The sequence below is a fragment of the Montipora capricornis genome, chromosome 9, assembly GCF_036669925.1.
Source record: "Montipora capricornis isolate CH-2021 chromosome 9, ASM3666992v2, whole genome shotgun sequence".
Classification (NCBI taxonomy): Eukaryota; Metazoa; Cnidaria; class Anthozoa; order Scleractinia; family Acroporidae; genus Montipora; species Montipora capricornis.
The window spans coordinates 22,348,819-22,366,672 of NC_090891.1; the positions used below are offsets into that span (position 1 = coordinate 22,348,819).

The 17,854-nt window shown below is 38.8% G+C and overlaps 2 protein-coding genes across 2 annotated transcripts in view; one reads left to right on the plus strand and one right to left on the minus strand.

The window, feature by feature from the left end:
- LOC138016698 (zinc metalloproteinase nas-33-like) overlaps positions 1 to 13,199 on the plus strand; it is a 24,593-nt gene extending 11,394 nt beyond the window's left edge. Inside the window, exons 5-14 of the mRNA XM_068863893.1 lie at positions 23 to 158; positions 3,081 to 3,253; positions 3,936 to 4,175; positions 4,400 to 4,576; positions 7,571 to 7,768; positions 8,281 to 8,457; positions 9,486 to 9,659; positions 10,436 to 10,637; positions 12,239 to 12,301; positions 13,074 to 13,199. Coding sequence (XP_068719994.1) covers positions 23 to 158; positions 3,081 to 3,253; positions 3,936 to 4,175; positions 4,400 to 4,576; positions 7,571 to 7,768; positions 8,281 to 8,457; positions 9,486 to 9,659; positions 10,436 to 10,637; positions 12,239 to 12,287 — 1,526 coding nt within the window. The 3' untranslated portion in view covers positions 12,288 to 12,301; positions 13,074 to 13,199. The remainder of the gene's footprint in view (positions 1 to 22; positions 159 to 3,080; positions 3,254 to 3,935; positions 4,176 to 4,399; positions 4,577 to 7,570; positions 7,769 to 8,280; positions 8,458 to 9,485; positions 9,660 to 10,435; positions 10,638 to 12,238; positions 12,302 to 13,073) is intronic.
- A 485-nt stretch (positions 13,200 to 13,684) lies between these two features.
- LOC138016708 (fibroblast growth factor 16-like) lies at positions 13,685 to 17,569 on the minus strand. Its single transcript, XM_068863901.1, has 3 exons — positions 17,193 to 17,569; positions 15,494 to 15,597; positions 13,685 to 15,247 (listed from the first exon to the last, which is right to left on the minus strand). Exons 1-3 carry the CDS (start codon positions 17,335 to 17,337, stop codon positions 14,783 to 14,785), a joined length of 714 nt encoding a protein of 237 aa, XP_068720002.1. The 5' UTR covers positions 17,338 to 17,569; the 3' UTR covers positions 13,685 to 14,782.
- Between the last annotated feature and the right edge of the window lie 285 nt (positions 17,570 to 17,854).

Genomic DNA, 17,854 nt, shown 5'->3' on the forward strand with positions numbered 1-17,854 from the left:
TTTTTTGGTCCTTATATTCAAGTTGGACACAATTTACACCACAAATTCTATCATGGAATGCGACACTGGTTTGAACAAACATGTGTCAGGTTTATTCCTAAGACTGGTCACAGAGACTGGATAGAGCTATATAGAGAAAAGGATCCATTGAGTCGCCGGTAAGTAATGTGGGCACCTGTATATACCGGTAGAATGACCAAAACAGTGCACACCCCAATTAATTAGAACCACAATACGAAGCTACTATAAAATCTCTTGGTAACAAAAGAAAAACAATACAAATAACATGACATATGATGACACCGTAGGAGGACTTTAGACAATATTACGAACATTATGACGAGTGATGGCGATCACTCATTTCGTTGCTTCAGGTCTCATGAGACAAGTCTCAGACGCCCCAGTGGACAGCGCTGTCTGTTTTCTTGCAACGTTTTGATCATTCATCTGGCAAAGTTAACAGCTTGTCTGCGAAAAAACCTGAAAAGTAGATACGACATCTTGGAGTTTCGTAACAGATCTGGAACACCCTTATTAATCATGGCTATATGGCTTTATGCTGCGATATCGTGCGTATGCCTGGTCCAGCAGTCCCTGTGAAATACCCATGTGCAATAAGAGATGACACAGTGAGTTTTAACCAAAACGTTTTTCTATATGACTACTGCGATCGTCGTCACCATTCCCGTTGCTGGCAAATAAGTATATATATCGTTTACGATGGTCTCGCTAATAACTCTTGCATATAGTGTGCTGAGACTTTTGAAATTTGGCTTTTAAAATTCTTATTTTAACTCCAGTGGCGATGTACCACGACCCCTTGACTATAGCACTGAAAAGTCAGTCAGCCCAAGCTAACCCAATTCTGTGAATTTAGCGTTCTCACCGAGATTTATTATGCGTCCAATCATCACTTAAGAGTACGCTGCCTTAAGCGTGCTGGCCATTTCTAAGGGGAAATATCCCTTTATTGAATGTCCATTTTCACAGTCTACTTGCCTAAAGGAAAAATGCTATTTAACAATTATTCGCTGAAGGCGAGGTGAATATCGGTGAATAAAAACCGAGATGAATTCGAGGTTTTTATTCACCGATATTCTCCGAGCCTAAGGTGAATAAATTTAATTTCTTTATCTGTCATCTCGACAAAACGACTTGCCGCCATTTTGAAAAACCGCTTAGGTGATTATCGCGTAATAATCACATCATCGGAGACCAATCAGCGCAGAGAATATTCAATAATCACCTATGTAATTATACTATAATAAAAGGAAAGGAAAGGAATTTTATTTAAGTGTCTAGTCGTTCTAGGGCTGGAGCACTAATTGGGGACACTGTAAACTGTAAACTGTCAATAGGGATTATTTCTGATTGAATCCCGGCTAAGGTCATTGGAAAAGAATCCTGGATTCTTTACTCCTTGAGCTATGGAGTCGCTCGACTCCAAAACTAATAATCATTCGTATTCGTATTTGTAACCCACCATTAGTGACTGGAACGGTCTTGACTACCCGATGAGTTGATTCTGGCACACAAACAGGCTTCCTTTAAGTATAGGCTTACCTGCTTTAAGTTAGCTTAATTAACCTCAACATGTACACATAACTTTAATATAGAGCATGTTGGAGGAAAGTTCTTTTTGGAAGAGGGAGCATTGGATAACATCTACAGAAAACTCACACCGCATTTTCTTACGTATATAGTATATAATCTTAAACCTTTACGGGACTGATTACTCGAGAGAAAAGTCTTTGGTATCAGATAAAGAAATGAGAATATAAAAATTCAATACCTAAAGAAATACCTTTTAGGGTTTTTGCCACAGATCTGGAGTATTTAGGGCTTGGTACTGGTTTCAAAAGGATGACCTTTTGGTGATTGTTTTGAGTACTCAGTAGGCTAAAATACTTTTAAAGTTTCGGACGTTTTAAGGTTTCCTTCGTTATTTGTTGGCCGGGACATCGACGCGGTAACAGGAAAAGGTGTTTTTGTACTTTTCCTTGATCTATCCTTATTTAACATATGATTCTATATTATGGGGAAATAATTATTATGATCGTATGATGTTGTAAAGTCTGTAAACAACCAATCAACAATGGTCCCTAACCCGAAGAACAATAGAGCTGCGTCCTAAAGGGATCCAGTGCAATTAGAGGTTATAAAGAGCTGAGTCCTATCTCGAAAAAAATGTCACTCCCATTAGCCAATATAAAAAAATACTATAATACTCTTTGTCTGTCCTTCAAAAGCATTGCTTTTATTTTCTCCTGGGACTTAAAATGGCTAATTACAGTTGTTTGAATATTTTGAAGTTCCCTGGTGTTGTAAAACGCTATACTTTGTCTGATTTATGTGATGCCAAATCCACCAACTTCATATTACCGCGTGTGCACTGTACTATATAATATCAGAGCAATACAGTTATATTACTCGTAATATTAATGCCTCTTCTGACCAACTCTACCTCCCTTTTTCACAAACCAAATTCCTAGAAATTCTGCCCAACAATTATCGGTACAGCTCGGTACTTTTGCAACGATCTACCTCTTTCTGTCCGCCTGAAACTTCAAAAAAAAGTTACGGAAACCTGAGTTTTCTTGACACTATAGTCTTCTAGTCTTATTATAAGTATTATTTACTTATGTAGTTCCTCAATATTGTGTATTAATGTGTATCTTTTTTTTCTCCCCTTGTTTCCACAATCTTACAGTTGTTTTTTTAGTTCTACTAATTTTTTCCCTTTTCTTTTCTTTGTTATCGGTTCTTCTCTATATTACAGCTTCAGTATATTGATAAAGTGGAGAACGAACAATTTATCTATCTATCGATGCTATGCAATGTTATCCCAAGAAGAAACACATGACATAACTTGAAATGACATGCCATACACCTTGATAGATGTTACAATAGTATCGGTACGATACGATTAATGATATGGTATAATTTATGACTCTATTCAACATATCTTTATGAAGTCATTGCCCTCGCAAAAACAAATAAATTGTGATATGTCGTTATTTGTTTCGTGAAGGCTTGTGAGTAAAGAATACACATGATATCAATAAATTTGATTCACGTAGATGCGCGTCTTCGATTGGACGAATTGGAGGTTATCAGCCAATCAAATTAGGTGACCATTGCCCTCCAGGAAGCGTTATTCATGAGATGGGTCACGCTCTGGGTCTATGGCACACTCAGTCGAGGCCCGACCGGGACAAGTATGTACAGATATTGTGGGATAATATTATTTCAGGTAAATATTGCTTGTATTTTCTAGTCACCTAGAAACGAATAAGTGGAGAGTCTACTCAGTCCTCATAATTGTTCTCCATAACCGACAATAACAAATTTAAAAAGACAAAATGATTAACAATAAACTGCATGCATGTCCGCAACGTACGACGGCATCGTGAACTCGATAGCAAACAGAAAACCAAAATAAACAAAAAAATGGTTAAAGTCCCAGGTAAAATCCACCTCATTTTATCTACTGAATCTCGCCCTTGTTAGGGATGACACCTTGAGGAGCCAATCAATGAGAGAATCCCTTTCCCTTTGTTTTTTACATTCCTTTGCCTGACTTGAATCTGAGAAACCAAAAAGTGGGGCACAGCATAAAAATGACACTCTTCGTTGATCTAAAATGAGAGTACTGCATATTCGTCTTAAGTACGCCGTTTTCAAGTATCCGATATGCTAAGTGGGTTTTAAAGAATGGAGTAGAAGACGGATAAAGAGCTTTCAATTTTTCATTGCTATTTTACATCGAGCCGAGTTTCTTTCAGCACTTAAAACCCTTTAATCAAACGTTCTCTGTTTTGTTAGTTTTACCGGTTAATTACAGTCTATTCAAACATTCCTGTGCTTGCTCAGTCACAATAATCGTTCTCAGCCATGTATGTGTTTGAGTACGACTTTTTCTCTTTTGTTTGCAGGAAAAGCTGAACAGTTTAAGAAATATAGTCACGGAAAAGCTGACTCGCTAAAAATTAAATATGACTATCTGAGTATTATGCATTATGGCAAAGACTTCTTCGCAAAGCTTGACTCTACGAAAAGACATTATCTTACCACAATCAAGACCAAGGATCAGAGATATCAAAACCGTATTGGTCAGAGGAAATACTTGACTCCAAGTGATATCCTTTCCATAAATACCATGTATGGATGCCCAGGTAAATATTTCTATGGTGACGGTGATTTTAGCGAATTGATGCATATTTTTAGCAAAGTCTCAATGGAGTTATGAAGATATCATTTGGTATTCGTTTGAAAAGGAGAGGGTCTTCTAGCTAATTTGTGTTCAGTTTCAGAATCTTATTTTCTTCATGTTATTGCTAAGAAGATGGGGAGGGCTGGAGAATGGTCATGGAATATGGATTTTTTTCTGTAAATGCAGATTATCCGTATATGTGGCGAGTTAGAAAATGGAGTGATTGTTCGATGAAATGCGGCTCTGGTAAACAGACGAGAAATTTGTACTGTGCCAAACAAGGTAGAGGAAAAGTTGATTCCAAGTTGTGTAGGAATACAAAGCTACCAACTGGTTCTCGCAAGTGCTATGGAAAGCAATGTGGTAAGAAGCTACTATATTAAGAGACAATAAAATGATGTTTCTGTTAGCCTAGGATGATATACTGGTAATAACAGCGATGTTGTAAAACTCTTTTTCTTTGACGCAATATGGAGTGGGGGACGATTCATTCGTATCTTTTGAATCGATAACGTTACTGAATTCATTCACTCCGCCGACAGAGAGCCAGTCGACTGCCAATTAGCCAGCCACCCAGCTAGTCAGTATTAGATTTCTTTCGGTCAATTTGACTTCTATCTATATCAGTATCAATCGATCATAATACCGTAGGTTGGACTAAGCGATAAAAAAATGGATGTGCAGTTCAGTGAAACATGATACAGTCCAAATTGTAAATAAGCATATCATTGTTTTTAAGTAAAGAACCCCAAGACGTATGCCATTATGCTTTCAGGGGCACCCAACGTCAATTTTCGGAAAATATCTGTTCGGAAGACGATTTGAGATCTAGAATTTTCGGAACATATGTTGTAAAATTTCTTGCTTGCCTACCTGTCCTAGGATTTTCGAACATCTAAAAAAATGGTATAATTGCCCAATTTTGACGGATTTTTACCCTAAAAAGGTCAGCTAGAATTTTCGGGAGCCCTTCTTCTGGCTGAAATTTTCGAAAAGGTAACTTTTGATCCCTATAATTTTCGGATCACTAGACTTTCAGCTAGGAAATCCGAACAGATGAAAAATTTTTAGGGGATAAAAATATGCCTATATCTACCGTTTAAATACGAAAATACGTTTAACAATGCTATGTTTAAGTGGTTTTGAACTATATTCTCGTTGGGTGCCCCTGTGCTTTGGGGGAAGTGGTGAATTAGTGAGACAGTTCTTATAAGTCCAGCTTTTGATCGTTCGTTGTTGTCAAACTTTCATCACTCACTCGCTCTCTCGCTCGCTCACTCACTATATAAGACACTATATAAGAAGACTATATAAGACACTATATAAGACACTATATAAGACACTATATAAGGCCCATTTTGACAAAAGCACTATCGAACAAGTCCATATCAAGTTCTGTAAACAAACACTAAATACCCCATAGTACACAGAGAACATTGCCTGTAGGGCAGAACTTGGACGGTACCCTTTAAGTATAGACATAAAAGCTTCAATATTTAGTTACTCGCTTAGATTACAGCATAAAACAGTCAACCCTCTATTAAAGGAAGCCTTTCATCACGCAAAAAGTCACAGCCAATTTTTTGATGTATTAAATAATGACGAAACTATACGAATGCACTCTATAGGCAATACATCAAGCCAACTACACATTAAGAATGCTCGTTCCTCCATAAAGAATCAGCTTAAAAAGGACTACATTCGAAATTGGCTGAAGGCTCGCAACAACACTTCCGAAGGCTCTAGAGAGAAATTTACACACAAAGAAGTCAAATTCGACTACCAATTGGAAGACTATCTCAAAACTATCAGAAACCCAGCACATAGAATAAGTATGACAAAATTGCGTCTGGGGGTTCATAGCTTGCGAATACAGACTGGGAAATACGAAAATAGAGGTGCACCAATCCCAGTAGATGGAAGAACGTGTTTAGTCTGCAATAGAGGCTATATAGAAGATGAGCGGCACTTCTTGATGTATTGCCCAGGGTACGATAACATTAGAAATGAGCTCCATTCTCTCCTTTCAACACACGATGTTGTTTTCAAAAGCCTTAATGATGAGGATAAAATTAGGTATTTACTTACCCTAGAAAACGAAAGCACTTCAAAGATAATAGGTAAATACACATATTTAATGTTTCAGAAGAGAAACGACTTCCTAAATGTAAAATAATTAAAATAATAATTTTATACCAATTGTATTACAAGTAATTGTATGATCTTTTTAGTTAATTAGTTATTCAAGTAGATATCATCACCTTTATTGTAACGAGACCGATACCTCCCTTTGGAGAGTAAGGCGCAATAAAGATTTACTGTTTACTGTTTACTCACTCACTCACTCACTCACTCACTTACTCACTCATGTATTCCTCAATTAAAAGTCGCGTTGCAATTGAACAGAACACACTTACAGACCTATTTTCATGTGACAAGGGGCTTTAAGGCAAGGTGATGGTTTAAGTCCAGTTTTACTTCCTTATTTGTGAATGATTTACCGCAATATTTAAACCGAACAAATGCCTAGGTGTGGTGTTAGGAAATCAATCTATAAACTGCGTAATGTATGCAGATGATTTGCTAGTATTATACAAACCAGCCCTTCTCCAGAAGAGTTGCAACAATCTCTTGATGTAATTCATAAACACGCTCAAGATTGGAAGCTCAACACCAAAAAGTCAAGCATAATTATATTCAGTGGTAACGGACAAAACAAGAACAACGTAAACTTTAAATATGAGAATGAAACTTTACAAATTGTTGAGAAACAAACATCTTTAGGTATAGAAATGACGTCATCTGGTCGTTACACCAATGTAAGAGATATTCTAAGCAAAGAAGCCATTAAAGTTCTCTCGATAATAAATCGATCCTTCGCTAACACAGATACAGCAACAATTGTGATTAAGAACAAACTCCTTAATGCCCTGGTTAAACCGGTGTTACTTCATGCATGCGAAATTTGGGGAAAGGAATTATTATAATACAAAACACCTTTTGATAAAAGTACAATTGAACAAACAGCCATTAAACGTTCCATGGTTGGGCGGTATCCTTTAAGCATCGACATAAAAGCATCAATCTTCAGCTACTGGCAAAAATTGAAGCATTCCACTAACAACGTTTTTTTTAAAGTGAATTATAGCATTTCAATATGCAACAAAAATATACACCTTTCTTCGACATACAAAAGAACATAAAGAGATCAATGAAAAGTATACAATAAAAGAACCAGCAACCCAGCAACACATCAAGAATGCACGCGATTTGTTGCAAAGAAAACCCCCAGAATAGGTCATCAACAAGTTCAAGAGAGAAATTTCTTACAGCATATTACATATTTTCATTCTTTAGAATACTGTCCCTCAGGGTGGTTTGTATTCAACAACGTTTGCTATCAAGTGAATACACAGAGGAAAACCTTTCAGGACGCCACTGACGCATGCCTTAATCGGGGAGCAGGAATTCTTACACTCAGGAGTATGGAAGAAGAAAAGTACTTGAGAGCAGAATTGGAGAAGATTAATCTGTTCAATTTGTTTTTTTGGCTGGGTAGGTAACTTATTGAAATTTATCTGAAAAAAAAAAATCTGCTTCAAGGTGCCTAAGCGGCCCTCCACACTTACAAGAAATGATGTTTACAGTTGAATTTCTTTTTAAAAAAACTAAAGGGAATGTATGCATCCGAAAAAATTGGTTTTAATTTTCACTTTCAAAAATCCTTCGCGCCAACATCTTGAATAATTAGGAAGCATTGTTGTTGCCCTATTTTATATAAAAACTTTTTGTCTCTGAAAAATAGAACAGCTACTGATTCACGGTACACCTATTGAACGATTTCCTGACTATTAGATTTTCGTACCTGCTTAAACAGGTTTGAACCGTGCCAAAAACAGGAAGCCGCTATCACTTCTTTGCGTCTTCGTGCTAAAATGGCAGGGATCATACCGTTTGAAATCAATGATTTCCCTCGTAAAACCCGGTATCATCGCCACATGCAGTTTTTGCCAAGTAAAATAAACTAGCAATGACTGTGATTCTTTCTAACGCAGTTCTTCACTTAGGTGCAAAGTATAGCTCCAGCAAAGGCGGATTTTTCTGGCCCGATGACACGGCTGTAGACTACAGTTCTTGGAATGCGGGAGAGCCTCGATTTGGATTAGACTGTTCCCTAATGGTGAACAAAAAAGGTTGGGGGACAGAAAGATGTGATATGAAAAGGAGTTATATTTGCAAGAAAGGTGACTTCCCAGCGAATTTTTATTTATTTAGTTATAAAGGCCGTGACTAGGAGCGAAGAACAGCCCGATATTTTTGTGGCTGTCACGGCGTTTTCACAGATCGATTTATTTTTAGATGGATTTTCCGGCGAGTGAAACTCTCTCAGAAGACCAATGACCAATCACAAGAAACTAAGTAGCGTCACCGAACCGGAACTGCCTTTGTTTTTCGCGGAAAGGGGAGTCTTAAAATAGTTTGGTGTGCCAAAATGCCGTAATATAGGCTTAGCATGGGGATTGTTCGCTCCCAGTCATGGACTCCTGCATGATGAAGGGCATTCTCACTAGTCACGAACAAGCGGTTTTTGTCAGATGGCTTTATAAGGGTCAATTTAATGATCAGAGAGGAAGATGTCACTGTTAGCAGAACCTCTTCTGTAGTGATCAGAATTTTTCTTTAACCCATGTGGAAAAAGTGCCCAATCTTTGTAAATTGTATTAATTTTAGCGCTCTACCTTGCCAGGCCAAATATCCACTTTCTTTTCACTAGGGTACAGCCAATCGCGTTTCGACTTTCGTTAATCGGTAGTAACTGGACGAAAATCTAGTTCTTATGAAGGGATCATTATATAAGATTGAAGATAGGAAATTGGGCGAGTCGTGTTCCATTTACATTAGAGTTTCTTTTTATTGGAAATCTGAAAGTCCGAAATCAAATTTCACTATTTAACCACAATAGATTGTTTAACTTTAGGTGGTATCTTTTGAATACCTCTACAATTTTTCCCGCTGTGCCGAGCTTTCACTGGTCTAAGGCCTCATTGGGTGCAGCGACATTTGCTGGGAGGATAAATATTTGGCGAATACATTCCAACACCAAGTAGATCTACTCTTGTACTCTTAGTTTTTCCGTTTCAGTCATATTCCACGGTTGGTACACTTTGCAGTGAAATAAGTTATCTGTCCTTTCGGATATCAAACGACACACATTTTGTAGCGTCGAAAGACAAGCCGGTAACATAATTCCGTGTACATTCGCACTGAACAGAACTAAAAGGTTACAAGCGAAGCGAGATCAAAGAGGAAAGCAGCAATGATGATTGTAAGTGGCGGACAGAAGGATGGAAGGAGTGCTCTCGGTCTTGTGGAGGCGGTCAGAAAAACAGAGAAACGTATTGTGCAGATGAGAACAACAATAAAGTAGAAGCCTCTTTTTGCAAAGGTAATTCAGCAGCCTATCCTCAAGATTTAGTATGCTTAATTAATAAACATTTCATTTATCTTGTTACATCATTGCCGGTTGCATATAATGTTTATGTATGCAGGGAAAATGGATGCTATAATGATAGTTTAGAACCGTTTATTGCATGAGACGTGCAAAATTCAAGCCTCCTTTTGCCTTTAATCGCGGATTGATCTTAATCGGCTTTTGAGCAACTGGGCCCTGGGGTCGTCAATAGACAGAAAACGTATGGAGTAGAATTCGATGACCCAGGGAAATCAGGAAATTCAAAGAAGTGATATTATAGGGCTTACAAACGAAATCAGTCAACACAGTTTTTTCACAGGATTAAATGGAATCATTTTGACATTTTAGGCACTGGACAGTCTGATATACATTGTAAAATTAAGGAAACCTTGTTGATTCGCGATTTAAAAACAGCGCTTAATGAAAATGTTGGGCAGTGAGAAACTTCTTCTCTACTAGCCATTTATATTTTTTCAAGCAGATTTAACTAGGTTTGTTTATTTTCATTTATTTTGTCATTGTCATTACTTTCCTTATTTGGTAATAGTCTTCGTGTTTAAATTCAATTGTACTTTAGGCAAACGTTACTTCTGAAGATGTATGTTGAAGCATACAAAACGTTCATAAAAATTTTTACAACATGCGTTGTCTCGTTATGTTTATAACCGCAGTTTGTTTGTTATTTTTACCAAGTTGAAATGGCCGAAGAATAAGAGTTTTTACATTTACTTCGTTCTTCCTGTTTATAGATGATCCACCGTTAGCTTGGAAGGACTGCAACACGCAGCCATGTCCTTCTCAATACAAATGGCACTTAGGGGACTGGGGAGAATGCAGTAAAACATGCGGAGGGGGGATTAAACGACGGGAAAAAATATGTGCTGGAAAGGACATGGTGGCAACGTCCTGGGAGTTGTGTAAGGACGTCAACGCACCCATAACAGAAAGGAAGTAAGTGAGACCATCAACTATAAAACTAAAAATTTTAAAATTCCTATGTTAAGTTTCATGTGAACGACCAATCTCGTTCCCAGGTTCTCTCCAGGAACTCTCCCTTAGGAGAAATCCTGGGAATGAGGTTGGTGAACGACCTGTCTCTAATTACGTTACTAGTTTATTTTTGCATTGAGCATCACAGATAAGACAGAGCTTTAGATTCTAGGACGAGAGCGACTACGAGTACGAGATTTTCTAATAGATAAACAGGCAGGGCGCGCAAACCAGCGTCATTTTGGCGGGAAAAACGTGATACTGTCGTCATTTTAGTACAAAGTTTTGCAAAATGTTCGTTCAAAAGAAGTCAACAACACGGTAGCAGTTTTGGCATTTTTCGATCAGCAAAAAGTCTCAGTTACCAGCAATAAGAATAACTGAGCAATCTACACTGCTAACAAAGAGTAAGATTAATCGTCTGGGTTATAAATGTTCTAAATATTTTCGCCAAAAACGGGCAGTCAATCTCTACTCGTTTTCGTCCTCGTATGTAAAGGTCTCTAATTTCCCTGGGTATCAATATACTGTTCGGAATGTCACTCACTCCGCGGGCTTAGCTCCGTGACAGAATCGTATCTCAGTCTTTCCTTTTATCTTTGCTTGTAGCTGAGTGTACTTCAAACTAAGGGCTGCGAAGCCTTGAGAATGCCTCGCGGGGAGTTGCAGAATGACCTTCCCTTATTTGGAAAATCCTTAACACCAGGAGCTCATGATCCCGAACCTAACTCGCGTCTTTCCTTGAAGTTTTCTTTTTCCCAAACAAGGTATATTTAGAACAGCTTTCCCGCCAAGTATGTTGCCTTGTGACAGCCTCCTTCCCAGGATCGTCTCTTCCTCCCTCGAGAAAATACTCTGGTTGCGGCTAATCACGTGTCTGCTAGATTTTTGCAGATTCCAGAACAATAATTGAAGGGAAGGGTTCGATGGTTACGTTTTTGACTCCACTGATCTCATCTACTGACCCAGTAGGTGGAATTAAACATCGCTTGGGGCGGGAATTTCTATTAATCTAAAACAAACAAGATCTGTAAATCCTCTTTGCCCGTGTATATCATTTCTTATCAGGGTCGGCTCCAGAAAAAAATACTTATTTTACTTTCAAAATAACGTATGTATAGCCAGCCCAAGAAGCACAACTTGAATTCTACTTGGTAAAGAAAAACAAGTGATATCTCCCTTCCCAAGATAGAACTGAATTTTCACTCTTGGCAAGATTAAGTCGAGGACACATTCTCAGTGCGGATTTTATTTGTACACATAGACACGTGAACAGCCGCAACCAGTACATTCTTGAGGGACGAAGAGAGATGACCCTGGGAAATTATCTCGTACCCAGATCTCCCACGGTCACATTTCCAGTGAGATATGCGTACGAGATTACCTGGACAAGACAATGTCTCCGCTTACGTCAAATGCATAAATCAAACAATGAAAAAAGAAAGCAAAGACGATTTGAAACTAAAAATGAGGTCTGAGAAGACAACTAGTCAGAGATGACTATGTCTGCAAGTAGCACTGGTTGATAACCAACCTAATACAGCTGTATTGTGTGTCCTTAGGTGCAACACGGAGCCCTGCCCGAAAGGAAAAGTCCATCACTACCATTAGCATCTGTTTGAAAGGTGAGTAAACGTACGTAGGTAAACGCGGGCAATAAGAAATATGATATAATTTTATTTTAAATAGAACAAAAATTAAATCTACATTAACGCATAATTATGTTAAACTTTCATAAATTTTTGAACAATAGAGAACGACTTGCCCGCACTACTGAAAATTTTAATCTAAAGTATCTTTGGATTAAACGATGGACACCGGATTATCGATTAGTTGAAGTTAAGCAGATAATTAAGAACATCGTGTAAAAACTAGCGCAGGGTAACCACACAGCTCATTGTCTTACGGATCAAGTGTTGGATCGGTCTGATCTTTTTGCAATCGTCCTTTGTATTAAACAACTTCGTGCTCGAGGTGCCGTTTCAAGAAGTACAGGGAAAAGGCGCCAGAACAGAAATTTAAGGTAACGAATCCTTTACAAATGCTTGAAACGACATTATCATTGAAGATATTTTTAAAAAAAAATTATGCATTGCCAATGGTTACTCAGAAAAAGTCCGAGTGCTTCTTTGCAGGAGTCGAACTTTCGACCTTCCGATTACTACTAGTTCGGATGCTCTACCACTGAGTTATATGATCATTGACAAGATCATGGGGTTTTGCTATTTCCAAACGTATTTCCATGTACAATCCAACGGAGCGTTAACTCTAGTAACCGAAAAGTGGGTTCGATTCCTACCCAGATTAGAGTGTTTCCTTGTGTGAGGGGCCTGTTTCCATTACAAGGGCTAAAACTCATTATCGCTGAAACTGTTCGATCAATTTTAAATTCTTTAGAGCTAAAAGACATGACCAACGTCGGATGTCAAGAATTTGGAGTCGACAGTGAGTCAGCCTGAGGCTGGAAATTCGGCAAATGGACTCGAAAAATGGATTCGGCAAATACATACCTATGGGCATGAATGTCTGTCTTAAGTGGGAACAATGGAATGGAAGACTGCATAGATATCAACTTATGCAAATTGTTGGCCTATCAGGCAGACCTTTTAAGTGTTAAAGAGATAAGCAATGACTGTCTAAGAGGGAATACACGGTACGGCCGGATATTATATTAGCCTAAGAGCCATAATGGCTCTTGATTAGCAAGAATCAAGAATACCATAATACTCTTTTTTCGTCCCCCCAACATTTTACATAAGCATTGTTTACAGTTTCTCTTGGAATCATTGTATTTCCCAAGAGAAAATAAAAACCATGCTTATGCAAAATTTTGGAGGGACAAACAAAGAGTATTATTGTATTTTTGATACTGGCTAATTACTGCGGAAGGTGCAAATATATATATGATAGTCCCAATGCGTAACGCGGCTTGCATTTCAGGACCGAACCATGCGTTTTAATGACAAAAGGACAAATTAAATCAGCACAGGATTCAAGAATGATTCTTAGCTGCAATGATGAATTTACTGTCTTAGATGTGCGCTAGCTTGGCTTAATTAATATACTGTTAAAATTTAGTTCATTTGCAAAGTAAAGTTATTTTTGTAACAAATTTTATTATTTACCTGACGAGGAAGAGAAAGATTATGTCCTAAATCTACCCGTTATTTCTAACAGTTCCATTCTTTTATTATTGCCTCAAGTCAAGTAAAGAAACAGAAGTGTTTCGCCTATATCACATTATTGTTGTCATGAATTCTGGTTGTTATTTTGTCAGTTCAGATCTCATTATCTCTGTTTAGAGGGGACGACTTCATGAAGAGGAATAGTTTTTCCCCTGGAGCAATCAGTATATTGTTCATGCCAGAGAGAATGTTCATTGCTTGGCATGCTGTTAATCTATTGTCTCCAGTGAGGAGTGCTATCAATTAAGACATGCCAGAAAGCCATAACCCCGAAATCTCCATCTGCGATGGAAAGTTACCCATCGGTTTTCGGTATCATCTATTTAAGGGCGGCTACTGCTAGATTTTTGCGGAATAAAACGTGTCCGTATTCATTCTCGTCACCAGAGCCTTGGGTCGACCCAAGGCTCTGGGAAACTCTGTGGAGGAGAACATGCGCCGTGGGGCTCTTATAGCCAAAAATTGGCTGAGGAGAACATGCGCCGTGGGGCTCTTATAGCCAAAAATTGGCTATTTGAGCCTTACGGCGCCTGCTCACTCCTCGTGCTAACATGAATGCACCAATTAGAGACGCTTTTGATTGTTCTTCACGAAAACCAATGAGAAGACACTTTGTTTCAGGGTTCCCCAGAGCTCTTCTCTCCCTCAGTCAAGAGAAGAGCTCTGGGGTCGAGATTGGTCCGTATTGTGTTCCTTGCACGATCCATGATTTTGCATCAAGCACGAGCGGCTTCTTAGTTGCAGACCAATTAGAGGCGTTATGGTCATCGGGCCCAATCTGATGGGCCATGACTTGGCTGGGCCCGAATTCTACATTTCGATAAACTGATAGACCAAGACCAAATGAGAGAGATCGCAACTTTGGGCTTCTGGGCATGCGTCAATCGCTATTTAAATATATTATTACGTTTGGTAGTAGCATTAAACCGGTGTTGAATTATCGCCTGATCCGGTCCATTCCCCTGTGGAGGCCGAACTTCTCGAGTTGCCGCACGAGGAACTGGGAGGACTTGGTGTGCTTGAAAGCGTGTCGGACAAGTTTCCCTCGAGTTGCTGGTAAGGATACATGATCCACACTACTTCGGAAGAAGAGAGTCCAAAATTCTTTGCCGTCTTTTTATCTCCTCTATCATTTCCTAAGCTCCCGTCATTATTCGATTCATCGCCCGTTTTGTTACCGTCATCTTTGCAATTTTTTATCGTTTTAACGATAAAATGAAGCCTTGGTTCGTCGCTATAGGGTACTTTCTCGGCGCTTACTTTTCCGCACTCATCAATTGATAAGTACCATCCCTTGCCATCCGTGTCTGAATGACATGTTCGAAAAATGTTAAAGAAGTTTTTGCCGAAAAACTCGCGAAAGACGCATTCCTTCCTCTCAGCTTCCTTTTAACAAGTAAGAGAAAATAAAAGTTTGAATTCAGCACATAGAAGTCGAAGGAACAATTGTAGCTAGACAAATTACGTTAGTTGCTATTCTCCTGCTTGCCGACAGCTGATTAGCGAAAGCAACGCTGGTTAATTTAAAGCGTGAAGTCATAAATCGCGTGCGTCAATTGCTACGCGTCTTCATTTACTGTTCACCTGTGATCCGTCAACCTTCTGAAGCAAAGCAAATTGTTGTAAACTTACCGAGGAAAATATCCTCCCCTTGTTGTCCACAGCTAGGTATTTCTTAGCTTTCAGTCCCCAAATTGCAACAAGATCTGGTCCAACCGAGAGAAACTGTAAAACGGCTGCAAGAAAAAGGAAAACTGTACTTTTAGAAGCAGGTAGTGATCCTTTGCGGGAGTCGAGCCTGCCCACGTTTAGATTGCTACTTACGGCGCTCCACCACTGAGCTGTAGACTCGTTAGAGCTTGGCCATTAAACTAGAGGACTTCGCTGACGATTTTTCCTCCATTACACTGCCAGGATTAATTAAATCGAAATTGTCGAAATGGTGCAGATAGAATTATCTCAACTGTTTTGAAACTTGGGGTTAGCGAAATGCGATCCTTTACATTCTTGTTTGCCCATCCATGCACCCAGATTCTTTTCGCCCTGTTTTATTTTTGTTACACGAGCATCTTGCTTGCTGTAGCCATTGCTAATGAAAGTCCAAGCTTCAACATGGACACGCAAGGATTTTGAGGGGGGAATTACAATACAATACAATGCAATGCAATAACATACTTTGACCGCTCCCCATGGGGGCTTATCAGGGCCAATGAAACGGTTAACGAAACGACGAAACAGATCAACAACAACTGTTAAGAATCCCAACTGGCCGGAGGCTAGCCAGTTGGCTATTTACAAGTGCAGCTGGGAAGTTGAACCACGGACTACCAGGAACAAATTCAACGAGCGGTCAGAGCGGGTCTTGATCATGAACCCGGGATCTCCGGATCTCAAGGGAAGCGCCCTAACCACTGGGCCTCACCGCCTCCCATTAAATTGTTTGGCTGGAATTTGGCAACCGGGTTCGTGCGAACCCAACTTAAATTATTTTATATCTTACAATAAACAAGTCAAAAGTGGATTTATTACAAAAAACTTACTCCAAGAAAATTAATATTAATAAGGTTGATTTAATTTTCTTGACTACTTCAGTCTCTAATAATGCAATACAAAGCAAATCGAGCGCTCACTACACTTTAATTCTGGCGCCTTTTAAAAGTGCATTTGAATTCTTGCAATGCGAACTGACGTTTTCATATTTAACCGACTGCAAAATTGGTAGCCTGCGAAAGCATCCGTTTCTCCTTCGCTCACCGCCGCTGGGGAAACGGATGCTTTCGCAGGCTACAAAATCGGAAAAGTATCATGAGTTATCAACAAGTGCAATAACGACAATCAGAATTCGAAATGTTTCGACTGTGGAGGATGCCGTTTAATCGACGCAACTGAAAATCTTTTCAAAAGTAGTTCTCGATCGGTATCGAATCAACAAAGACTAACAGCCTCTTTCGCTATATTTTTATTTATTTATTTTTTGCAAATTAAATGCCGCTTGAATTAAGTGTCTGGACAACTTATGTTGTATATAATAATACGAAAAAATATTTCATTTTCATTTTCTTTTCTATCCACTCAGTAGAAGTTATTACGTCCAAGTTGAAAACAAGTAATGGTAGAAATTATTTAAATGTTATTTTGTTTTATCAATTTATACCTTTACAATATTTTTTTTAGTGCCTGCTGTTGCATCTTCCAGAGAAAGCGACGACAGCAAGATTATAAATTCCCTCTATAGTATCTATCTGGAAAAAATGTCTACCTTTAAAAACACCTCAGAAATAAGCTTGGTGATATCAATTGTAATTATTCAAGTCTGGGAATTTGTTCTCACCATATAAACAGCTTTCGTCGCTCGTTCCCGCTACCTCTCCGGTTGGGTTTATCGAAAGGTAGAAACCATTTTTTGCGTACAATTGTCGCTTACGCGTGTACTTTTGAAGGGATGAAAATGTGATCGTTGTCTTAGGTCCTGCCATGTTGATCAAGGCATGAAATGTGAAATATCGTCGTTACTTCTCATTCCCATATCGCCATTGTCATGATCGTAGAAGCTTATGCATGGCGTTAGTTGTAAAACAAGAGATAAACCAGTGATTATTTGACGCAGTAAACTGGGTTTTGCCTTATGTCAAGGGAACCAATAAAATGTTATGCGTCAGAGTTATCTCTACTTCTTTGACTGTAATGACTGGTGTGGTAAGCCGCCTGTGTTTTATTTTTTGATAGCGACTGTCACGTGCACATTGGGTTTTGAGCTAATATGAACAATGCCGAACGCACCTGCTCAATATTACGAAATTGCCACGATCGCGTGACAAGACAAAATTTACATATTCATCGCGCCTCGGTTGTTCAAACTAGTGGTTTGCACTGTTGTTTCGCTAAGTTGAAAGGGATCAAAAGCAACAGTACTGAGTTATCCAGTGGATGGTAATTTATTCAGTGGATATATAGCGCTGTCCATGTGAACCCTTCCAATAAGTGTGGCCAGAT